At 37.1% G+C, this 26,048-nt stretch overlaps 1 protein-coding gene across 3 annotated transcripts; it reads right to left on the reverse strand.

Moving 5' to 3' along the window:
• Positions 1-1,326: 1,326 nt before the first annotated feature.
• On the reverse strand, positions 1,327-23,951 carry FHL5 (four and a half LIM domains 5). 3 transcript variants are annotated; one of them, XM_064649930.1, is made up of 6 exons: positions 23,162-23,951; positions 11,547-11,728; positions 9,150-9,324; positions 6,607-6,776; positions 4,359-4,545; positions 1,327-3,139 (listed from the first exon to the last, which is right to left on the reverse strand). In XM_064649930.1, the coding sequence occupies exons 1-6, from the start codon at positions 23,241-23,243 to the stop codon at positions 2,988-2,990; spliced, it is 948 nt and encodes a 315-aa protein (XP_064506000.1). In that variant the 5' UTR covers positions 23,244-23,951; the 3' UTR covers positions 1,327-2,987. The 3 variants fall into 3 exon arrangements, with proteins under 3 accessions (XP_064506000.1, XP_064505998.1, XP_064505999.1); XM_064649928.1 differs by lacking the exon at positions 23,162-23,951 and having other exon boundaries at positions 11,547-18,050; XM_064649929.1 differs by lacking the exons at positions 9,150-9,324; positions 11,547-11,728; positions 23,162-23,951 and adding an exon at positions 7,633-7,935.
• Positions 23,952-26,048: the final 2,097 nt, after the last annotated feature.

Below are 26,048 nucleotides of genomic sequence, written 5' to 3' on the forward strand. Positions count from 1 at the left end.
GCTGGAGCAGGTTTGCAGATAGGACTTGTGACCCCATACAGGACCACACCGGAGCAATCTGTTCCTGAAGGACAGCACCTCATGGAAGAGACCCCACACTGGAGCAGGGGAAGAGTGTGAGAAGTCCTTCTCCTGAGAAGGAAGGAGCAGCAGAGACAACCTGTGATGAACTGACTGCAGTCCCTATTTCCCATCCCCCTGCACCACTATGGGGCAAGCAGATAGAGAATTCAGGAATAAAGTTAAGCCTGGGCTGGGGAGAAGGCAATTTTAAAATTTTGTTTTATTTCTCATTATTCACTCTGATTTGATTGGTATTAAATTATTTTTCCCCAAGTCAAGACTGTTTTCCCTGTCACAGTAAATGCTGAATGATGTCTCTTTCTCCTTATCTAGACCCATGAGCCTTTTGTACTATTTCTTCTCCCCTGTCCAGCTGAGGAGGGGAGTGACAGAGCGGCTTTGGTGGGCACCTGATATCCAGCCAGGGTCAGCCCACCACAAGAGTATCACTGTATTTATATTTAGGCATTGGTAGCTGGTGACAGAGACTAAGAAATAGCAATTTGCTATCTAATATAACTTTTATTCAAACTATTTATAGCAATAACATTTATTTCTTACTATTATTCTGAAGTGAAAATGCTCCATTTCAGATTTGACTGTATGTATTTACTGCAGAAGAAATAAGTAATTCAGTTGGTATTTCTAAAAATATAATTAGTTGATGAGTCAGAGAAGAATTTCATTTTCATAAATGTTAGGGCTGGAAGACTGGGTTTATCATGATCAGCGTGTCTGACCTGTGGCTGCGTCATGTCTTAGGAGTCTGCCTAGTAATTCTTGCGTCAGTTTGTAATTAAGCTGGAATATTGTTCGGACAAGACTGAATAAAGGGCCCAAACCACATTCTTGCAATGTACTGAATGTTATTTCACACAAACAAACAAAAGGTACACCCCACAGACAAGCCTGAATATGGTGATTCATCATTTTAATTAAAAAATTGAGGACCATTAACATTTACTAATAGGCTAATCTCTGATAACTCAGTGCAAATTTTTAGAACATCATACATAACCATGAACCAATAAGTGTGTGTATATGTATATGTATATGTATATATCTGTCTATATACATAATGCAATAAAACATATTTCTGTTTATGGGAGTCTAAGCCTTACCAAGAACTTGGATTAGCCATGTGAGATTAGTAAATAGAAAAGAAAGCAGCTGGGATAAAATGAAAAGGCATAAACTCATCAAAATCTAGAATGCAATAAAGACCATGGAAGAGGAAACTGAAAACCAAAAATGAACACCACGTAGAGCAAAAGATAATATTTTATTGACTGGAAAACAGATTGCTATGTATTTGTTGGTCAGTCATTATCTGTACTGATCTTATGCCACTGCAGTTCAGCCTTGGCTTAGCTTTGCACACATATTCTTTTTTTTTTAAGTCTTTTTTTTCAGTCTCCTATCTAAAGTAATGGCTGTCTTCACTATGAATAAAGGCCACTCAAGTCAGCCAAAAAATTCTATGCACTTAAGGTCAGAGTCTAAAGAAGAGTGACTTAAATACATGCTAGATGAAGACTCAAACAGCGCTGAACAGTGCAGAACCTACTATTCTTAGCATCACTGCTCCATTCACAATGGCCCAGTACATGAACCAGGCCACTGTAACATACAGTATGGAAAAAGGAAGAAGATATATGTTTGTAATGCAGCTCTAGATGACCTTTAATAACAGACAATTGAGTGCTGAAGCTTAGCAAGCAGATAGAACCTTCTCGAAGCCAGCTACCTAGAAACCAGGACCTTGTACTGCAAGCAAGAACTGCCTAGCTTGCAATGACAACATTATTAATTCTTGACACACTATTGGCAACTACATGTGGCACATGGTAACATGAATTGAGTATTGGTTCTGGAGAGCTTATAGCCTGTTGTCCACAAGCAGGCATTTACAAGAAAAAAGATGGACTATGAATCAAAGACCTAGCAGAATTGAAATGGTAAGGCCATTAACAGGGCTTTGATAGCTGTCAAAGAAGCTTTGAAGGGACAAGGTTAAAGGGACAAATGTGAGTGTGCTCTTGTGTCTGCTAATTAAAATATACACTTTATGCATGTATTTGAAGGTCTAGTGAAGACAGTGGAGAAAGAGTCCTAAGGTATATTAGCTATGGGAAAATGTACATTAGCACTATTCAGTCTTGGGCAATCCTCACCTCTTTTTTCAAAATATGAGTTTATTTATGTTCTAGAGCAACTATGTCTGAAAAATTAAGCACAGTTACCCAATTTTGGGAAAGGACCTGTGTTGTAGTGTTTTGAATGCCTGAAGACTATGTTTTTGAGGAGCAATCACAATCCCAGTAAGAGGAGGAAAGCGACCTTTTTTCTCATTTATCTAGCCCTGGAAGGAGCATCTCTGACTCAGTGGCCCTCTCTGTGGAAGCATCTCCTCCTCACAGTTTCTGCCTGCTTTGTCAGCATCTTTTTGGCCTAAAGTGTGGACGAATATAATATTTATGAGTTGTTCTCATCGATTTTATGATCCAATAGAAAAATGTACGTGCCTAGCTCTCCATGCCCAAGTCTGCATCCATAAAACAATGTTAATGCCTCATCAATATTCATATACCATACAGACTTTTCACAATCCTCCTTGGTTTCATGGGAGATAAAAGGTAAATTTTTAAGCTTCTAACAGCAGAGTGCAGTGTGTTACAAGGAAAACATAATGTAGTTAGATTTAAAATATATGTGAATCTTTTCTGGATAATTTTCTTAACCAGTATGGGGCTGTTTAAATTTTTTTATAAGCAGTTATAGATATGATAGAATTAAACTGCTGAGGGAAAGTTACTTGAATGACTAAATAACTGTTACAACTTTTATGTGGTTTTCTTACAGCAGAGTAATGAACTGTGTTGTTACAGAGTGAGAATAATGCAGCTGTACAGCTTTCCACAGAACTACGAAGCAGAGGCACATTCATGGCAAAGGATGTCATCCTGCCGAGTGAGGAATTCCCTGCTCACCAGTGAGACAGAGCATTTTGCACAGTTAAAGCATTCCCCGTGCCACTGACGCTCTTCAAATGAGATATATTTGGCACTTCCGAGAGCTGAAATAGATTATGAAAAAGATATGAATCCAGTATTTCTGAACATGGTTCAGAAATGTAACAGATTGCTTTCTGATGCGTGATCAGGTTGTCATGCATACAGTGAACAAACAAATGAGCAAAAATCCATAGTCTGAAATATTCTTTGTTGACTGAATTGAAAAAAAAAACCCATAACTTTAAAATTAAATACAGTGAGAAGTATTGTAAGTAAAGCCACAAGTCACTCGCTTGCTTGCATATTCCATTATGAGCTCTGAACACAATGGTTTTATCAGAATGTTCGCTCAGATTTGCTGATCTTCCCAACAAACTCTCATGAAAATTATTTGCAATACGCTTATACATATAGTTTCTATACAACATTTAATGAAATTTATAATTTCCACCTAAGTTTCTTCAAGATGGAGTCTTTTGGAAATTACCAGATCATGGAATTCCTAACACAAGTATCTGAAATAAAATCTCGAGGTTTGTGGGGATTTGAATGTTTTTGATTTGTTAGTTGTTGTTGTTTTGTGTTTGTTTGGATTTTTTTTGTAAAATCATGCACATTTGATTGGGTAATCATCATTTTCTTTGTCCACTGACATATGCAGCAGGCACCTGTAAGAATCAGGCAGTAATTTTTTCAACAGTTTAGTCCACACATAATAGAATTACAATGCAGAACACCAGCAAATGCTCTCAGAAAACTTCAGCTGTCATAAACTAGTGACATATATGTCTAATTATAAATCATCTAAGTACAAAAGGATGCATGTGATAGAGCTTTGTTGCATTTGGCAAACTTTCTAATTTGACAGGTGTGCCTTACCAGCAGGCAATTAATCTGTGTTCAGCTTGATCACATTTGCATTTAAAAACAAAACTGAAGAAATTACAGACATGAGGGACTTGTGCGTACTGTCCTGGGAAGAGCAAAAAAAAAGCCTTTTCTTGTATTTTTAAGGAGGAATTTTAGTGCAGAATCAAATCAAATGATGGAGGAACTCCTTTTGGCACATAAAATGACTCCTCGGCAGTTAGGGAACATGTGTAATCAGCATGTCCTAGCATGATATATTACATGTGATATAGAGTGTGTCTCTCTAGTAGTGAACTCCTTCAGTCTTTCATTGTGATGAGACTATTTTTTAATGGTGTTTTCTAAAGTAAAGCTTTTGGAAGAGACTGATGATTCATCACTGTCTAGTGCCCTTTAAAAGATGAGACTCACCTGTAACAGGTTTCTTGCAAGCAGCACACTTCTTAGCATACAATTTGCTGAAACAGCCCACACAGTATGGGTACTCATCTTTGGAAATAAACCTTTGTCCATACAGCTGGGTTTTACACCCAGCACAAACAAAGCATTCTTTATGCCAAGGCTGGTCAAGGCAGGTCACGCCTCCAGAAGTTATCACCTAGTGTATTGACAAAGAAGGATAGAGCAATGAAACAAAGGTGTAAATCAGGAAGGATTGTCCCATCCTTCATAAGTAATTCCACTTGTTTTCTCTCTTCCCATATGCACAAGAGGTGAGACTGTGATCACATCAACTGTTTTTCATCTGTATTTTCAATTTGACTAACTGCAGTTGAGCTCAATGAGCTAGTGGTTTGTTTTTCAATTTTCTATCACAATATAGCCTCCAAATTTGTAATAATCAGGTTGTCTTCTAATGAAATTTTTCTGGTTTATTGTAGATAAAGGTTTAAAATCAGGGATGCTCTCAGAAGAGAAATTCTCAGTGATGGTCAGTGGGTGAGAGAACTGATGCTGAGATAACGGTTAATCTCCAATTGGAACTGGTATTTTGCTGTCTCACAATTGAAACAGTATTTTAAATAGGAAGAAAGACAGTAAAGAAGTCTAAGCAAAACAGAGATTTACACTGTTAGAAGAAGAAAAAATGGTGTTTAGCAGTGTCATCAACTTTCATTCCCAGCCACTCACTCACAGCTCTGCACTGGATATTTCTGAAGAGGGAAATTTCCAGTTTTTTATGGCTCCCATATGTGTGGTAAAGAGCTGATTTCACAGAAGTTGTGAGAGACTGTACAGAAAAAATTCTATAAAGATGAGTTGTAAGGTAGTGTTTCTACTGTCAAATCACATGCATGACAGCAAATGAATGAATGAATGAATGAATGAATGAATGAATACAGTTGGAACAGGAGGAGAAAAAGTTGGAGAAACTTAAGCAGAAATAGCACTGGGGAATAGAGTTTCAAGGAAATAAAGAATAATACTGCATCGTGTCAAACAATAAAAAGACTTAAATAGTTCCTCATCCCTTTAACATTCCAGTTTTGGGCTATTTCAAAGTCACGTTTGCTTTTCCATTAAAATCTAAAAATCACTGGCACAAAATTCAAGGTTTCAGTTTGGCAATTTAATCACTTTGGGCTCAATTCTCATTTATGGGAACTGATGCAAGTTTAAGAAGTACAATTGTTTCAGCTATTATACAGGGGGACACTTTGCATTCCTAGAATTTTTAAGAAGCAAATCTTGATTATCTCACATTGGTGCTGCTAACCTCAATGCCTCTAATAAACATCAAGCATAATTACTATAATTGCCACGTGATCATTTAATACAAATTAAAGGCTAGATGTAGAGACATGAAAATATATAAAAGTACTTTCAAAAGTTTAACTACTGAAGAAAAAAACAAGTTTACAGGTAAACATTAAATAACTGCATAAATTATAAGTTATTTGATGAAGTGAAAAAAAAATTTGTTTTGCTTCCAGAGTGATAGAGGTACTAAAGAATAAGTTAAATTCTGCCATAAAAAACAGCTTAAAACAGTTCCCTAGAAAACAGTATCACGTTAGAATAGTATGATGAATAGTATGATACTCTGAGTTTTTTTCATCAAGTAGAGACAATTTTAAAATGTGAGAAATCAAGGGAGGGAAGAACTGATTTATTTGTACTTGGGGGAAAAAAGAAAAACTCATTTGAAATCAAGCTTTCTGGTAGCTACAGGGAAAGTGTCATGTATTGAAGCAGTGGGACTCTTGACTACTGTTATAACAGTTGAATGTTACTTGAGCTGATAATTGCCTGATACATTTCAAGGAAAAAAAAGACAAGACTGTGGATGCCTTGCTCAGCTTAGGTGACTTGTACATGTGAATATATGCATAAAAATGATGGAAAGAGAGGCAAGTTTGCCAAGGCAAAAGGAAAGAAGGCTTTTACATAACTTTCTGTTTAACCTTTGCTAAAAATCACAATCAGTAACAAAAGAAGGCCAAAGCATTTGTTTTGGTCAATAAGTGTATTTCAAAGATAATCAGTCTTAGATTAATATTAACCAGAGTGGACAGCTGACACTGCTGCAGTTGGCTTTCAGTGCCCAATGTCAAAAGGAAGACTCTGCTCTTATTCTTAGTTCACCAGATGTTTTATATGACCCAGCCCTTTCCACTATGTCTCGTTAGGACAGTTTTTACATTACATGTTTAATTACCTTTTTGCAAGAGTAACAATGGTGAGCAAATTGCTTCTCAAAGCAGGGCACGCAGTAATTCTCATTGTCTTTGGTGATTAATGGTTTTGTTCCCAATGGTTGCTGACAATACCGGCAAACAAAACAGGATTCATGCCAGGAACTCCCCTTAAATTCCATTTTACGGGAACCTGAAAAAACCAAAAGTGAACAATCCCCCCCAATACAGCCTTGTAGTATAAGTTTTAAATGTTGAGAATACTCTTGTTTTCAACCTTCGATCTTAGTAGCAGGTTACCCAAGAAAGCACTTATCTTAAATTTAATAGAGCTTCTAAGAATGTACTTGAAATTTCAAGAACATATTCAGATCCATACAATCACCTGGCAAAAGATGTGCTACAATGCCTAAGCTGTGATTTCGAGTCTGTCCTTATATGAATCTTTTGGGGTTTTTTCTCTGTGATTATGCTTCAGTTACTCAGATTTTCTCTCAAGCCAGCCAACTCAGTGATAATGTTCAGATTCACAGCACTTTTATAAATTAGAAATTAGTTTCTTGGATGCTTACTACATCTATTATTGTCTTGTCTTTTGTCTTCCTTAAGGCTCCTTCAATTATAAATGCATTATTTATCTTAATCAGCTTAAACTGGCAAGTTTTTAAAAGTAAATATTTTTTCTGTGATGCAGTGCATTACACTGCCTCTTCTTATAGCTCATAATTTCATCCTAGATCAACAGTTTTTTTATCATGTTTAACTAGATGCTTTTGATACAGCTCAAGGACAGAAAGTAGTTCAGTTAAATACCTGTCAGAGGAGTTTCAGAGATTTTATCTCTGTGTACAGGTGTCCTGTACACCTTGAGGTAGAAGCATAAGTCTAAGATACGCACAGACAACTGAGAATGAATTTTCCAGTGAATCTGCATCATAACTTCCTTCCCTGTAGGTAGCATTAGATTGCTAAGACAGGTGCAAGGTAATTTACCATCTTTTCCACATGAAGAAGAGAATTGCCAGTATAACAGATTAATCCCACATTACCTGTTTCCTGGACTGTGGGGCTAGTGGAGAAACTACTGCTTGTATTCAAACAGAAAAGGTTTGCAGCTTCATCCCAGTGATTCCAGTGATCAGAAGGCTAACTTTACTGTCTTTGCCTACTAGGTCTTTTCAACTCAGAGCTAGCGAGCTGATGAGAAGGAAGTTAATGATACAGAGACGGGCTGGTGTTCCCATGCCCCTTCAGTTCTCTGTTTGCACTGTTACCTTCAGGCACTTGCTGCAAGGATTTATACTCCTAGACTCTGGGGCAATACCTGAGACATGAATATACACCAGAAGACAATTATGCAAACCTGAGTAAATTCTGGTACTATTCTCATCACATCTAGTAAGGTGTGCCTATCTGACAACATTTTTGTAAACTATATACCATTTATACAGTATATAGTCTTTAAACTGAACACAACTATGTTGCTACAACATTTATTTCCTCTAATACAGCTTTTACCTGTCATGAGGAGGAAATAAACTGTAAAATTACAAATCAGTGTTACAGGTTGAACATGACATCAATAACCTAGTATTTATACTAAGACAATAATTCTGCACAGCCTGGACCTTATTGTTTGGTATTAGATCTGCTGAAAGAGAAAATTCCTGTGTCATTGCCAAATTTACTGATATCCTTCACCAAAAATTCCCAAGCTAGTAGTCATGAGGCCATAGCAGATAATTTGCAGCTGGTATTTAGAGTTATATGCAGGACCTGTAAAATGTTTTGACCATTGAGGGTAGTTATCTGTTCTGAAAGTTGAGTACTTTCTTGCCTAAGCAAGCAGCTTCATTTTTCCACATTCAGTGCTATGGCTTCTCCTAGATGCCTCTGAAGAGGCGTCTTTTGGGCAATCTCTCTGCTGTATGAGCTTTACTGGTGTGGTAGCAATGAAAGGCCTAGAGGATGTCCTGAACAAACGTGATCACAAACTGAGAGGCAGTTTAGTGGAAAGTGTAGAATTTTCAAGTTTGCTGATGGCAGGAAGTAAACTTACTGTAAACACAAATGTATTCTTTTTAGCAAAAATGCTGATAATGATTTGAAGGCAGATTGTCATGTTTTGACAGTTTAAACAAAAATATTTCTGAATGAAAGGAATGGTATAAAGAACATAAGCTCAAGGTCTGGTTAATGTGATAGACAAACATGCAGATGTCCTGTCTCATCAGTCACTCCTGCTCACGATAGCTCGATTTATCTACCTAGTCTCACAGAGGGATATGCTTCCTAAGAACTACAACAGAATCAAGGACATAAGATGAACTCGTTTTACCCAGTCTTGAACTCTTGATATTTTTTATAAGGATTCATAAGATCTGTCAGTGCTAGATCAGAGGTATCTGCCCTCTCCTCACTACCACAAGCGTACTACACAGAAGGGAGGAGTAGTCATCTCAAAGCTGTACTGAAAATCAAGGACCTTGTAGCTTGCTTTTCCAAGAAAGTGCTCAAAATTAAAAATGCAGCTCTATTTTTCACAGAAGGGTCCCTGTTGTCTTACCAGGCATAATAGTCTTCTGGCAGTGGAAACACTTGGATGAATACTCATCAGAGTAGCATTCCGTACACAGCAAGACCTCGTCCTTGGCAGCAAACGGTTTCTCCACCAGTGAGCGACTGCACTTGGCACACTTGAAGCACCTCTCATGCCAGTGGCGGCCTTTGTAGGCCAGATCCTTGGAGAAAGTAAGTTCATGTTACTGAAAACATTTCTTCACAGTGTTTTTATCCCTCAGCTCCTCACAGAATTAAAATAAAAAATGGAGAGCACTGCAGTGGTGACTTGACAAGATGATAGGTGGATCCAGCCAGGGGTGTGCTCAGGAATGATGTAAGTACTCAATGTCAAGCTGTTTTGTAGATCTCTTGCAGAGGCCATTAGGAGCTGCTCTAGCAGATACAATGGTCCTTCCTTCCTCATATAACATCAGAGAGACATTTTTATGGGAAGAATCATTTTATATTTTTACAGTTGGCCTTCAAGGGGAAACAAGTTATAAACATTTTTAATATGCACAGACCATCTGACAAGAAGTCCATTCTCTATAGAATTTGAAATGAACCTCATGTATTTTCAATGTTACTTCTTTTTTCTTCCAGCTGACACAGCATAACACTAAAAGAAAGATCACATTATTGCAGAAAACAAATAATTAAAATCTCATTGAGAACAAAGTGATTATTAGGAAGATTTAAAAAAATCACTGCTTTTGTTTACACCTGATATAAATCCTCCTGAAAACTGAGCAGAAAAATGTTTGTTTAAGGCTCAGCAGGCTTAGGAAATGAAAGAGCTAACAGTGTATGTATGAGACCTTGACTAAGAATTCAAAAAAAGACCAAACAGCATATATAATTTTTCCAAGGTTAAAAAAACAAGGCAAAACCAAACCTCAGCCCTCCTCCCCCAAACATGAACCAGCCTCTTCCAGATCTCCTTTATAAGTAAGAAGCACAAAAGGGCACAAATCCAATGTCATTGTTCTCCTTTGTCAAGCCCCTACCTTTTAAAGTGCTAAAAATGAAAGAAATACCATGCTTCATTTCAGGTGGTGGAGAGCACTTAACATTTTAATTTGTTTTAGTTAGCACTCTGAACCTTGCTGGAAGAAGGCTGTCAGCCCAGACCAGCCTGAGGCAAAGACTGGGTAGGAAGGAGGGGAAGAAAGCCAAGCTCTAACACCTTGGCAGAGGTGGGACATTAGCTGTAGATTTCTGGGGGCCATTTTTCTAGATTACTCTAACCTGTTGCACTCCTTTCTTGTCACCCCTGCTTTTTTCTCACATTTTTTTCCTTCCACTCAGTCCAAATACACAACTTTTTGCGTATGATCTTTGATAATAGCAATCCTGTCATTAATTTTCAATTTTAAAAGTGAAATTATTGAGTTGAAAGCATATGTTTTCCAGGTGAACCTGACTGGTGCTACATGTTCAGTTTTGCTGTTGGAAAAATGCTGATGAGAGTTTGAGGAGTGTCTTAATCCAAGCCAGCATTTTCCTTGCATGATTCCTGTACTCAGACAATGTGCTTTGAAGTGCTTTGGCTGGGGAAACCTTCCAAGAGACTTATTTTAGTAACTTTCACTGTTTATTTCAAAAGAGTGGAGGCAAAGCGAGCATGGAGAGAAGGTGAACACTGCACACTGAAACTGGCAAGGCAAAGGCTTTTTGCTAGGTTTCATCTGAACTTAAAATTTAAAGTCAAGTATATGTGCTTCAAATTGAAATATGGGGTACTGGAAACCCTGTCAAAGACCACAGAGGAATTTGTATTATTAATTAATATTGTAAGGAAAAGGAAAGTTGAAAGGAAAGCCAAGGTCAGAAACATTGCCACTAACATGCCATCTGTGAGATGAGCAAAGTAAGCATGGAATTAAGCAAAAATTAAAAAATACTTCATTTCCAAAACCACATGGAATGATATGTAAATTATAAACATGTTGTCTTTTCAGCTTGGCACCTGCATGTCAAAATCTACAGTAAAAGTAATTTATTCAATATACAAAATATTTTTTCAATGGACATTTCTCAGAAATTCCAAAGTTTCATTCAACCTGATACACTGAATTACATCAGCACCGTATCATCTCTCCAGTACTGTGCAGCTTCTGCAGCCAGTGTGTGATTGGAGGTGAAGTCTAGTTGTGGTCCACACACACAGCCTTGCCGTATGCTTGAGATATATATATGGCAGATTTCCTAATCTTTGGTCCCAGAGCTTTCCTATTCTGGGAAAATAGCACTGCTCCTGTGGGTGGATGTACAGCCGCCGTGCTTAGGTCTCCTCAGCAACACAGGGATATGCAGAGTATTGGATATAGAATTGGCCATTAAAGAAATTGGATTTGTGTGTAATTTAACAAAGAAGAAGAATCGAAAGCTAGATGTTTACCTTGGAATTGCACTCAATAGGTTGCTTGCACTCTTCACAGGGGTTGGCATACAGGCTGTCATAACATGCAACACAATAAGCGTTTTCACCTCTCAATGCATATTTCCTTCCACGAAGAGACTGCAGGCAGTAATGACAGTCTGTGTGACTGCTGGTCATTCTGTTGGGGTTCTCCACGTGATCTGGAAAGATGGACAAATCATGTAATTCAGTGGATGGCCATTTGCTTGGTCAAATAATAAGTAATGCTGCATTACCTGTGAAAGTTAGACAGGCATTTTTTGGTCATTTGCAGTACCCTAGATTTCTTAATGCTGGGTCATTCTATAATAAAATGGTAGCCTTTAACAATGTGTTGTATTGTATTATCAACATGATGGGGAACAAGAGGACTGCTTCAGCTTATTCTAATTGTGCTAACACTATTTCAGGTCAGACACCTGTAAATGAAGCCATCTTCACATTCTCTGTGTACAGCTACTGGTATTATGAGCATTATAAATTGGATTTTAAGACATGGTTTATCCAGAAATCAGGTAATGGACATAGAAGCAATGATCCAAAAATGAAACCAACTGTGGAGTTATAAAAAGGCCAAAGAGAAGGGGCAAGCACTTTATGGTGTTTTCCTGACTTTCTCTTGATATTCCTGTCTTCTGTTCATTCCTTCCTTTTCAAAATATCCCCACATCTACCTAACTGAACAGAAGGAAGACAAGGGACTCCAGGATATATGACTGTTTTTCACATTATCCCAACTGTGCTGCTAATATTTGGTGGCAATGTAAGGTCACACAAATACCCATGGACAGCAAAAGAGTAAAATATAAAGAGAAATAAACTAAATCATAAGTCAAACAAAATCATAACTCAGAGAAAATTTCCCTTGTTGTTATTGGAAAAGATTGTTTTTTTCTTACATATTTCTTTATTGCTGGGTTCCATGTTGGCAGTACCAAAATAATGTGAGTTAGTTTATATTTCTGTGCCAAACAAGTGCAGGAAATACCACAAATCTATTGAGAGCCAGTTGTACAAATTTCCCATCCTTCAGTTTTTCAGGCTAAAGAGGCTTGGATAAGTATCCAAACCTCAGCTGCTTATAGATCTGCAATGCTGAATGTTTTAAGGATTGTGGAGATGAAGACTTATTTCAGTCTTCTTGTTGCTGATTGGATCATCAGCACTTTGCTAAAATTGGGTCTTGATTCCTGGAAATGAAGGAAGAAGAAACCAGAAAGTTCACAGTGAAGCAAACCCAAAAACATCTGCTGGACTCGTTGGATTGCACTCTTTGTTAAAATCACTGGATGTAGCTGGTTGCAGGCAGCACCAGCAACCACGAATATTAGAGGAGTTGAAAACAATTGGTGAAGATCTCCTGAAGTATTTACATATCAGTGATTTTGGGCAGCTGAAATTTTTGCACTTTGAATAATAGTGCTAATTTGTTTATTTTAACCGGATGCAAAGCCTAAGAGTAAGGAAGAGAAGCATGTGGAGGATAAGATTTGAGGGAGCGCTTAGCTATGACAGAGCTTACCTCTAGTCCACTTAAGAGTTATGCCCTCCTACTTTTTACACACTCACTGCCTGGCTTATACCCACAGTTGAATTTTAAAAAGGCATTTTATGGGTTTCTGTTTCATAAGATCTAAATTGAAATGGTTGTTCAAACTGTGAGAAAAGAACAACTACTCCACCAGCACCAATGCATAAGGTCAGGCATTGACTGACCTATTCCGGGAGATGTAGTGGTAAAATGGTGGAAAGGGGCAGGGAGGGAGGCTATTATACTTATTTCAGACCAAAAGTAATGACTTGATTGTTTGGCACAAGCTATGGAAAACTTGTTGCTCCCGTAAATTGAAAATTTTTAACACTTAATTAATTTACTGTATTTCTTATTGCCCTTAATATTTTTGCCAACCAAGATAGGGTATAGTAAGGAAATAATCTGTAACTCAGACTAGTGGGAAACATGCTTGTTTAAAAATATTTCAGATGTGTTTTATGTAATATCCTTGGAATAATAGTATAATAGTGTTTGAATCTGGACTTCCATTTCCTGAAGATCAAACAGTAATTTGAGTGTGAAAAAAATGAACCCATTTATATGAGAAAATTACTTCCATTGGCTTGTACATTTACACAACATGACATAAAAAAACCAGACAGAGCTCAGTGCATCTAGTGCACAATTACAGTCACCATCAAAATCAAGGTTAAGATTTTTTTTATATCAGGGAAGGAGTATAAATTGGTGTCTAAGGAGACAATCAAGGAATGTTTGGGGTTAACTGTGCTCCATATTCAAGATCATATGACAAGCTTGAAACTAGGTTTCAGAGGAATTTTCATTCCTTTTTCTGTGGAAATTAGAGTTACCAACTGCCTCAGAGGATAGCCCTGAGTACACCTTCCTGATCTCCTCCTGAATCAGTACTCCAGCTTCCTAACAGAGTTTCAAATCAGCCTAAAAGTTGCAAAAGCAAAATCCTAGCAGGGCGGAGATAAAGAATTTATGTCACTTAAAGTGCCTTTTGTTGCACAAAGCTTACCAACAAATAACTTCACTTACCTGCAGAAACACCTCTGTTTTTTCATTCTAATGAATGTCAATCATGTTTTAAAGTTATCAAAGAGTCTGCATACAAAATAATTTTCTTTAAAAAGTGATTCTCTTGATTATTACTTCCCCCCAACCCCTCACTTCCACCCCACCCCCCTCCAGGAACTCAGTCTGTTCCAGTAAGCCCAGGTTGTATGCACAAACAAGACCCAATACTGTAATACCTCAGGAACTTCTGAATTTGTAATATAATTACCCTCCTAAAACCCTATATGGATATGGGAGCAAGGTGTTATTACTTCTGTTATACAGATGACAGTGGTTGCTTGAGAATTTTAAAAAAGTACCCCCAAGACCAGAGGCAAAGCCTGAGGGTGTCCTTGGGTAAAATGTCCTCTAGTAAAATGTTTGAGTTGCCCAAGGCTTTGCTTCAGAAAAAGTCTTCAAAGTTTGATCATGATGATATAAGATCATGTTTGGGAATGAAGCAGTGATGGCATGAAAAAGAAGGAAGATTTTTGCAAATCTTTTAGCAAAGGTCTAGGTAGCCTTTGAGAAGTGCTTTTACCATTAGTTAATGCAATAAAAAAAGCGAATCTCATCTCTCCCAGCACCACTTAGCCTTGCTCCAATAAACAAGTAATGGTACGAGCACCACGTAGTTGAGTAGAATGTTTTTCTTGTGCTTTGATCCTAATCTCTAGAGAAATATGTTTACTTTGAGTTTGCTGGAAGCTAGACTCTGTGTTTTGAAGGTCAGTTAAGAAATCTCTGGAGATCTGATGCTATTCACTCTCATGGAATGAAACGCTGACTCCAGCATTCCAGCTGCTAACTCGTGTCCTAGGCACAAGGAAAGATTGCCGTGTCTTCATTCCTTGGGAAAAGATGATTTTGTTATTTAAATTGGAACAAAGCTAAATACTGTTGATTTTTATGTACCTAGTAGGCATGGATACATGATATCATTTGTAGTGTTAGAATATTCCAAGGAGGCGCAGAGGGATGTTGTCAAGGACATGAGGATATTGTAGCTGGGGTCCCTGGGGTCAAATTCAGAGAATGCAGCAGTCTCATGGTACGAATGATAAAACAGATGAAAATAAAACAACAGAGCTGGCTAGTCAGCCTGCTGTTATAGCAGATTAATATAGACTCTAGCTACAACAAATAGAACAGGGACTTTCTGTAGAGTCAAATTATTTCCTATAAAATGCAGAGCACTAGAAGACTCCAGTGAAGAAAGTGATAAGAAAATGGCTGTGAAGTTGTGAATCCTGATAAATGTAGAGTCATCAAGAAAAGAATGCTTGTTTTATCACTGGAGCTAAAAAGCACAGCCACAATATTAATATATCTCAATAATTTATCTTGATGTTTTCTAGAAATACATGTTGATCCCCCTTATGTTATATAAGTATAAAAAGCCCAGAAACATTAATATTACTTAGATGGGACTTAATATATACATCTGCTTATAGATATATACATACAGGTAAAATATTACATCTTTCACTTCATGACAATTCTAATGGATTTTTTCCCAAACTAAATATACCTGCCATTGAACTTCACCATCTTTTTCTTTAAGAACATATAATAATTGGAATAAGGCTCCTTATTAGAGAGGCATAAAGAAAGAAAAATGATGGCAAAATAAATCCTTGGAACAAGAATGAAGGATATAAAAACCCCAATTTGATCTATTATGAGGAGGACACTCCTGCGAGCCACCCGAGGTACTTGTTCATTTTCAGGTAAGTACAGGTTTTTACCTTCTAACATGATTTTGATTATTTGCATGAACTTGCTAACTCCATTTTTGTACCTTTTTTTTTTTGTGAGAACTGCTGAACAATTCGTCACATACATTTGCAGACCTTAAGGATGCTATAATTTATGTTTCTAAAATTGGCTAGAGAAGCAATAGGAACTAGGGGCATATATTACAAATCAAGACAATCATCTACAGGAAAGCAGAGACACAGATGCTAACTTTGAACAAGCTGTTTTATCTATGTGGCACAGCATAGGTTCTGGAAGCTTCTGAGTGAGTGCAGAGCTCTCACTGATGACATTCTCCTTGAAGCAGCCAAGATGGATGCCAACCAGGATGCTGCTGTAACAATCTGACTATATTGCTTCAAAGTTCACAAGTGAGACCATTTTGGTTGGCTGTCTAGGAAAAGCAGGTAATTTAGAGGTTGATCTGGTAATTTGTACTGAACTGTACTCTGTTTACACACCCCATGACTACAAGCAAAAAGGACAAGAGTTGTGGCTTAGCTAGGGGATCAAGCATCTCAGGAATTCCATAATTTTCTCCTTAATTGGTATTGCCTTCTGCTTTGTTTGCAACCACGCAAACTCAAATGTTGGTGTAGTCATCCAAATAATTTCTTTTACTTTTTTCTGATATAATTCTTACCCACATTTTTTGCAGGTTTTCACATAGTGTGGTAAAGCCAGTTTTCTCCTGTGCTCATTATGGAACTCATTCCTTTCTGACTGCTGTCAGATCTATGGAATAAAATAGTGATGAAATACTTCAGCTGTGCATTGGTGTACCTTGTAATGTAAAATCCTGTCAGTATTCTCAGTCATACTTCCCATATTAAACCATAAAACAGGCTTAAGGATTGCATCTGGTACAAAAGGGCCATGTGATAAAGTCTATCCAAACTAACTGATGAGTTAGATACTTAGAAGATATTTAGACAGTTTAACATTGATTAGCTTCAACTGCCTGAGTTCCAAAAGCAAAGCAACCATAAGCCCAAGATGTGGATGAGAAGTCATTAGTGAATCCCAGATACAATATTATAAGAGACAATTTAAAATAATGTTGTTAGTGATGTACCCAGGGGCTGACACTGGGACCAATACTGTTCAACATCTTCATTAATGACTTGGAGATGGGACAGAGTCACGCCACAGAGTCAGGCCACAGCAAATTGGCAGATGACACCAAACTGAGAGGAGTGGCTGATATACTATATGGCTATGCTGTCTTCCAGAGGGACCTTGCCAGGCCAGAGAAGCGGGGTGAGGGGAGTCTCACCTTGCAAGGGGAGATGCAAGATGATTCTGTAATGGACCACAGAAATGTGTATCACTGCTGAATGACAAAAGAGAGAGGATGAAAAAAACCCCTCAGTATTCCCTTATGGTTGTTTGAGCAGGAGTCAGGTCATTCCCATAACAACAAAACAGATTTTGTGGATGCCTTATTGTGAGTCCCTATCAAAGCTAGGTGTGCACATAGTCTAAACACATGAGAAATGCTATTGCTGTCAGCTGAAACAATCACATGCTTGAAGCTGAATGCATGCTGAATGCATATGCGCTGCCTATATCCTTGGAGAACAGGTCTTAAAAGGTATACTTAGAGATGAGTCCCCAAAAGCTGTGTCCTTTTAGATGGAAAGGAGTTACCAGCTTGTTTGTGGTATCTGGTTCACCACAGGAAAGATTTTATTATTTTTATTGTTGCAGGGTCATGCATGTCAAAACTCCTTTTCCTCACTAATCATTTAAATTTTAAGCTGGTATTAATTGTTACAGACCAGTTTACAGAAGAGATGCAAAGGTCTGGATGCCTTCAGTAATCTTGGCTCTGTCAGAAAGAAATGTAGGCAGTACTCTGCTCTTCTGCCCTATACAGAGGAGTAAAAGAGAGCTTGGGATATGGACATCTACACTAAACATAGTCCTCACCAGGACTCAGCAGGAAAACTAGACCTAAAAATTATTTTGTGATGACAAAAACTGTATGAAGGAAAATATCTATCACTGTACATATATATATATATAAATATATATGTATAATTTTTTTTTCAGTTCAACAGTCAAAGCCATCCTAAGGAAGATGCAAGAAACTCTACAAGAGATGGCTAGGCAACAACCTGCTCATGAGGAAAGTTTCCTAATCCCTTTTAGAGGATTAAATTCATGCTCTGAAACTTGAAACATTTGTAAGCTTACAAAACTAATATAAATAAAAAGTTATTGCACCTGGGTATTTTTGGAGAAAAACAGAGTTTTGCACTAAACTTAATCTAAAATACTCTTTTATTCTTATATTTTTGCTGAATTTAAATAGAATATATTTATGAAATATCCCCCAGACACACACTTCATGGAAAATGACAGTTTGTTTCAGAAATGTAGGACTCAGAAAAGTGAAACTTGATTTAACAATATTGATCTAAAATGGATTTTAAATTCTCAACAGAAAAATTTCTAGTAAAATTTTAAATTTCATTTTTTATATAAATTTAAAAATTTCATTTGAAGAAGCAATTTTGAAGCTAATTGTGTTTAATTCTAGGAACAGACGTATTGATTTCATTTTGAGAGAAGAAATTTGGTAACAAAAGGACATTTGTGCTGGGTTACTCTTTCTTAATTAAAATGGTGGGAATGTAGAGAATAACATATTGTACTTATGTGGAAATATTAATGCATTTCCCTTCTATCAATGTACAAGTACTACAAGAGAAAAAGAAACATTAAGTATTTGGAGCTGAACTAGTTAAGATGTGACAATAATAAATACAACTGACTATGCAGTACAACTTTTTCTAGCTGGGTTATTTAAAACCCTGTGACCTAGTTAGAACTGCTTGAAGAAATAAAATGAGCAAAAAGAAAAAGATCATCATCAGCAGCAATGTTAGCAACAAGCTAAAATAGGAAAGAATTTTCATTACCCTATTTAAAAAAAAATACCTGCTTCCTCCCAGCCCAAACATAAATCCCCCAAGTGATAATAAAGCATCTGCTGCAGTGGCACAGGCTTTTCCTTTTCTCTCACAACTGTGCTATACCAACCTGACCTGGTTTTTTGAGAAAAGAAATAAACCTAGCCACAGCATTCTTTTAATAAAAATATGACACCTTATCAAAATGAACCGAAGGTAGTTTTCTGATCTCAGTCCTGTTAAAAGATTGTGGTAAGTGAGGTGGTATTACAGCTTAGGAAATGCAAAGGCTACTATTAATAGTATTGGCATGTAAGATCCCTACTTCAATTATTGTTGTATTTTGATTTGTAGGCCAAAAGAATGGCCAATTTTGCTGCTTACAGTGCTCCATCAGGCTTGGCTGCTACCTTCTTATCAAGCTTTGCACTGAAAACAGATGATATGGTTCTGCAGACAAGCCCTGGGCTGCTTACTACACCAACAGAAATCATAGTTTGTGAAGCCACTGTTGTACACGGTTTTGCTTTTGGCACTATGATTTTCAGAGTGGATTTATTTCTACGATTATAAATACACACAAACTAAAAGTTGGTTCCAATGTAGGATTGTCCTTTTCTGATTGAAGGAAAATTAAGACTAAAGTTTGTCTGAACACCTAAGACAGTCAACATTTGATTCAGACAAATAAAAATCATCACTAAAATCTTAGAATGCTGGAGGGAATTTGATAAGAATGAAGAAATTCCTTTCTAACACTTAGGAACATTTTAAGAACAAGTTATTTAACTCAAGGATACTGTGGAACAACAAGACCATTGAAACCAGTAAAGTCTGTTCAAGTGATGATGTGAAGAATGTAGCAACCACGTCAAATGGAATTGACTGGTTTCAGTACAGGATGATGCTCAGAGACCATAACTCTGACCTGCTGTGGGGAAAAATGTTGGTCTGAGGAGGATGAGAGTGGAATACAGCACCAGAAATTGTATTAAGGAACAAATACAATCCAAGACCTTTTTGCTAATTTCTGTAAAAACTGGTAAATGTGTTCAGTAAAAAGTCTAAGCAAGTGATTAAACAAATTAAGAATTCTGCTACTGTATTTTAAAAAATCCAACTAACCCAAACAGTTTTGAACTTTTAATTTGAAATGTTTCTCAGTGTTCCTCTGTTTTCAAGCACCAAACTAAATAAAGACTGACAATCAGAAGATCAGCATGAAATAGTTTTTTCTCTATACTTTTTTTTTATGCAAACCAGACCCACAGAATTATAGTTATGCCACAATTTTGCATGTTTTAATACAAAAATGAATCATGATATGGCTTAATTTGAAACTTGAAGAGCTCACTTGAGAAAGACTGAGCTCCTGATAAGTACATTTACAGCCTAATACTGTTCTGGGCTTCTGATAAATAGAATTATAACCTAATCCTCTGAAGTATTTTACAGGCTTCCTTTCAAAGGTTTCAGAATGTTTTTCTAACAACAATAAAGCAATCTTAAAACACACTTGTCTACAGAAAAGGTTAATAAATTGACTTCCTCAAGGTCAGAGAACAAACCTGTAGAGTGGGAACAAAAGAAGCCAGTCAGTTCACCTCTGCCACCAGATGGGTCTGCTCATCAGGCTGTATCCATGGCACTGGCCCGGGGTGGTTAAAAGCACTGTACAAAGGTAGTCAGCTTCTGGTGCCAGAGGTAGAAAGAACTTTCAAAATTAGCTGAGACAATAAAATGTTCCAGTTGTGAACTTTGCAAGTGTCCTTAATGACTCTGAGGTTCTGATTAATATTCTTACACAAAATGTTCTGTCAACAACTACACTACGCTCTGGCACTTGCTCATTCTTGTTATCCATTCCGCTACCTGTGTACAAAGACATTTTACAGGAAGACGAATATTTTTCTGAGCAATAAAGCGTTTAGGTGTGAGGCCAGCAAGTTAGGGCAGTGTGTTCAGATCCATTATCCACAGTATCTTGAGATGTGCAAGAACTTACCAGTCCTTATATATGGATCTAGAACAAATTCAAACTCAAAGGCAACCATAGCTGAGAAGAAAACTAACATACTAGTATGGATGAAGTAGAATCAAAGAAAACTCTTAGTCAAAGAAGGGGAAACAAGAAGGGACAATAGCTGATGTATGCTGCACAGCATCAGAGAATGCAGATATTCACAAAAACTAACCTAAACCTTCCTGAGGCTAATGAGCAAGGCATGTTTTGTACTTAAAGGATTTCTCTCCGGGGTGATTTCTAGCAGAAATTAAGTTTAGCCATCATTATGAAGGCAATTGAGGCAACTTAGTTAGCCTTTGCAACAGTCTTGTCCTTCACTGTATCTCTGCTACAGAATTTTATGCCATGGGGTTTTATTAACTCGGGTTTTTTTGAGTAATGTTTACATATTTCCACAAAACTCTCCTTATTTCATCCCACTGAAATTTTACAGGAAAAAACAAGTATGAAAAAAAATGTTCTCATAAGAGCTGTGTGTGTGCCTTGTTCCCAGAAGAATGAACTCAGCTGCAGGAGCCCAAGTGGAGCATCAGCAGCATTTTGCCACACCAACTTTCAAAATTAGGGCTTTAGAAATTCTAATAGAACAGTTTAACTGGAAATAATTAATTTTATGAGTGCCTTAGAATTAGGCAATAAGATATCATTTTACCCCAAACTGGCAGGGAAGTGTGCAGTAAAACTCAGCTTGGTTTTCCTCCCCAGGTGATCTAAAAGCCTTTACAGTATCTAGATCTTGAGCTGACAGGAGGGCTGTTTGTTCAAACAGGTTCAGAATTTCACCTTCTTATTTTGGGCTTGACATTTGGAAGCATGTTGGTTAAGACTTTTACATTTCTTTCTATCTGTCCATGGTGAGGTAATACTAAAAGTTTTAAACCATTCTTTTGAGAAATAAAACTCAGGTATGGAAAATAAAGGAAGAAAGCTGGGATTGTTGGTATAGAGCCCACAGAACACGTCTTAGCAAGTCAACCAAAAATACATGTTTTGTAAATTATGATTGCCTGCAAATAACCTCGATACACCATAGGTCTCAGCTGATCAGAAGCTTTTTCAAGCAGCTCTTGATTTCATTATCCTCTAATCCTACAAGTTGGTTAGTAAGTCATCGAAAGTTTCTACCAATTAAACACCTTTGAATCAAAGTGACTTTCCTAATAGTGTAATGAAATTACATGGGAAGACCATCAGCAACCTGTTATAATGTTAATACATTAAATCCACTACAGTCTGTTCAGTTGCTCAAGAAATGCCAACTTGTTACATAAATAAGAAGAAAAATATGAACACAAATAAAACAAAGGCATCTGAAACTTGCTTTCTAAATGTAAGAGATTTTGTGCCCAGCTCCAGATATACAATCATCCTGTTTTTGAAAACAGGGATGGTTAAAGAAATATATTTTGAAGCATTTTTATTATTGAAGTGAAAATTACATTTGATAGTTTTCTCCAAGTTTAATTTTAAATCTCGTTATCAAAAAGACTGCCATTATGAAATCATGTAGCAGTACAGTTAATATACATAGACTGTAATTTAAGGACTATTGCCACTGTTACCCATAATTTTTTAATTCTCTAATAGAGACACATATTTCTAGCACCATTGCAGTAAACAGTGATATATCCTTTCAATATTACTCTTTCCCTTCAAATTCCAAACATAATTTTGATCATAAAAATATGATAGCTGAAAGCTAAAGTATCTTATGGGGGGAGGACTGGGAGATGATACTTCTTGTTTCCAGCAATATTTTGACTTGTAAAAAAATCAGTTTGGAAACTGGTTTTACTTCCAAAGAAAAAAACCACAAAAAACAAGAACAATCCACATTCAGTGTTAATATTAGTTACGCTAGAAAGAAGTGACTTAACTTGATAGATATTATCTAGAAATTTTTCTTGCAAAAGCAAATAGCTATGAAAGCTTGAAAGGAGATAAAAATGGGGTTTAAAATGTCACAGGAGACAGCATACGCATTTTTTTGTTGACTTGTTCTTTGGAGTAAACAAAATTCATCCTCATCCCATTACAAAGGAAACCTCAAATAATCTTTCTGTAAATTAGTGAGTGAGCCAATTAATACAACGTAAAGAATTGCATCCGAAGGAAAGGCATGGTATTTCTTTTGGTACACACACACACAAAAATATTGTTATATGTGTAGGATTCTACATCTAATTTAATTAGCAGTTTTGTGTGTGAGAAAAAAGTTCCTGCTTGCTTGTTCAAAATATTAAATTAGGTACCTTGTATACTACCATGTTTAAAGATTATCAGATAAAGTAATAACAGAAAAGAGTCTCAATACTCACGTTTAAGCTGCTTCTCTTGGTAACTTGTGCAGCAAAATAAAGGAAGAAATAATTACACGCCTTCACAGAAACAAGCATTCATCAAGTCCAAAAGAAACAGAACACTTTGCCAGAGCTATTTGAGGGTCCCATCAGAATTTGGCTGGATGGGGGAAGGCTGAGGGTCAGTTTGTTTCCCTTAGACCTCATGACATGCAAATAGCTGGCTGCTTTGCCACTGAATCAAATCATTCTTTGACATACTGTGTTTACAAATTGCAAATACATACCATGTAGGAGGTTCTTAAAGAAGCATATTTCTGAGAATTGTCAAAAGGAAAAATGCATTTCTGTTAAAATACCTAAGGAATCAAAACCCCCAGCCCCCAAACTATTCAGTGAAAAGAAAAAAAGAAGGAACATTATTCATCCCCAAATACACTTTGCTTCATGCATAATGAATCCAAAAAGTCTCATGTGGGTTTTTAAATCAGAAAAGTCCCAATTACTAAAGTCTGATTATTGTGTACAGGAAATGGGGGGCAAGTAGAAGCCTCCTTTAGTTTCAGAGAAGGCATTCAGGGACACAGCAGAACTTCTCTGAGACTGCTAAAGCAGTTTCTGGGCTGGATCAATTTGCTGAGGTGCTCATACAGCGATACCACCAGAGTGGCAGCAATGGCCTCCTCTAGGCTTTCTCTCAGTTCTGGCCTTTGAATTGCAGTCACCTCCTTTACTTTGTGCTCGGACACAGCAGGGGCCAGCTAACTTTCACAGACAGGCTCCCACATGCACAGAGCACACAGAGGTCCTTACACTTGGCATAACACTTCATGCAGACCTTTAATCAAACACAGCCGAAAATAAGAATACATGTGCCCATTTAAAAATGCCAGCTGAAGTTAAGCAGAGCAAAAAAAGGATGGCTGCTTGTGGTATGAACCACGACTGACCTCCAGGCAGATTTTTCCACAACCAAGAGCCAATAGATCTGAATCACTTGGTCTATAACGTCAAGTGGGTGGGAGCTGCTTTATATCACAGATAGACAAAAGAAGGAAATGTTTAAATATTGAAATATGTATTACGTTATCTGAGTACTTCAGTAAAATTGCCAAATCTGGACATGTTCTGGAGGTTATCTGTGTCTATGTAGTGTCTTGCAGTTAAGACTGATCCTCTGAATATTTTTGCTAAGAATTGATGATCTCTGCTTGTGTATGACTGTCTTGTTAAACCTCTGCAGACACTTATTTTATCATTACTTAAACTAGATTGAACTATTTTCTCCTATTTTTATATGTGCTATAAGCTTTATTTATACCAAGCATCTTTTATTTCATGCCTGTGATTTTTGCAGATTGATGACAGGACAAGTTAGGTGTGAATTTGAGTCCAGAATGAGAATCACAAATAGTTTTCTCTTGCCTTTGCTTCCAGAAAGAGAAAACTGAAAGTACAATTCTTAACCAAGTACCTTTTCTAGTTCATAAAGCAGATCAAGACAAAAGTACTATCCCAGACAGATCTCTTGAAAGAGCTAATGACACTTGTAACACAATATATTCTTTCCATAAAGGTTGAGAACTTCAGACACCTCCTCCAGCACATCACTTCCCTCATGCTTCAAAGACTACCCTCAAATTTGGCTAACAGTAGACAGAGATAATAACTGCATTAATAGAAGACAGGCCCAGAGAATCATTTAAAACAGAATCAGAGTTTTTGCCAATGGTGCGAATTAAGCACAACTGAGGAAGCCAACAAAAGTCTGCTGTCTCTTCAGAGTATCAGTTAGATGTTTCCCGCAGCTCTCGCATCTCTTCCGGAACTTCCTGAAATAGAAAGCAGCTTATTTTGTCTGTTTCCTGACACGACCCATCTTGACCCACCTTCATGTTAAGGATTTGGGAAATTCATCAAACAAATGATGGTTCTCTTTAAACTACTGAAGTTACTCTTCCCAATTTAGAATATTAACTATTTAAAAAGAAAAATGCAAATAGATGGCATTCCTTAACAACTCCTAAAGAAAATAATAAAAAAGTAATGAACTTGTTTCCCTGAGAAAATATCTTTGGCATTTACCGAATATGTTCTGTTATTTGGGCTAGTAGAGAATGGACTCTGGTCTCAAAGTACCTATAAAGTACAATAGTTTTCCAAAAAGTCTGAGTGCTTTTTGAGCCTCCAAATCCATGCTACACAAAGGAAAGATCATTACATGCCTCATTCTTATATTCCTCCCCAAGTGCCCACTTTGGGCCTCTGCTGGAGGTTCAATACTGGGTTACACTGACTTTCAATATGACCCCCACTCTAGTGTCATCTCCAGGAGTACTAGACTTCCTATTAAATGAGGAAACCCAAATCTACCCAGTTTTGTAGAAATTTCCATTTTCTTGGCCTACTGTTACTTAATAGAAAAAAAAGGTTCAAGGAGCAACCACTTCTTGAGTAGCCTTATGACCCTACACAGAGAACAGAACTACTGCAGTTTTATCTGAACAAGCTGCAAGATGGGTTCGCGCAGACAACAAAACTCAGTGACATTATTTAGAAACTTGTGCCAAGTTTTTTTTAGGAAGCTGTGAAACAAGGGAGTTGGAGAGAAGGCTGAAAGTTCTAACAGAGCAACAATTTGCTTATTTCCAGCAGACCTGCAAGTAATCAACTATAAAAGCCCCATTTTGCCACTTAAAAAGAACGGAAGGCGAGGCTGTTGCTGAGAAAGGTGTTACTCTACCTATGGCTAATGCACCCATTCCAATCTGCTGAGAGTAGCAGCATACAAGGCTGTGAGATGAATGTTTGTAAGAAGTTGTGTATAAATACACACGTGCATCTTATACACATTGGTTTAGGAGTCTAAAAATATAATGGAGATATTTAAATACCATAGGT

This window comes from Pseudopipra pipra, chromosome 3 (genome assembly GCF_036250125.1).
Source record: "Pseudopipra pipra isolate bDixPip1 chromosome 3, bDixPip1.hap1, whole genome shotgun sequence".
Classification (NCBI taxonomy): domain Eukaryota; kingdom Metazoa; phylum Chordata; class Aves; order Passeriformes; family Pipridae; genus Pseudopipra; species Pseudopipra pipra.

Excerpts from the sequence above, each read along its gene's own strand:
- FHL5 (XM_064649930.1), bottom strand. The coding sequence starts at position 23,243 with ATGCTTGTTTCTGTGAAGGCGTGTAATTATTTCTTCCTTTATTTTGCT. Across the intron at positions 9,325-11,546 it reads CTATTGAGTGCAATTCCAAG|GATCTGGCCTACAAAGGCCG; the intron begins GTAAACATCTAG and ends ACTTTCTCCAAG. Across the intron at positions 6,777-9,149 it reads CCAGAAGACTATTATGCCTG|GTTCCCGTAAAATGGAATTT; the intron begins GTAAGACAACAG and ends TGGTTTTTTCAG.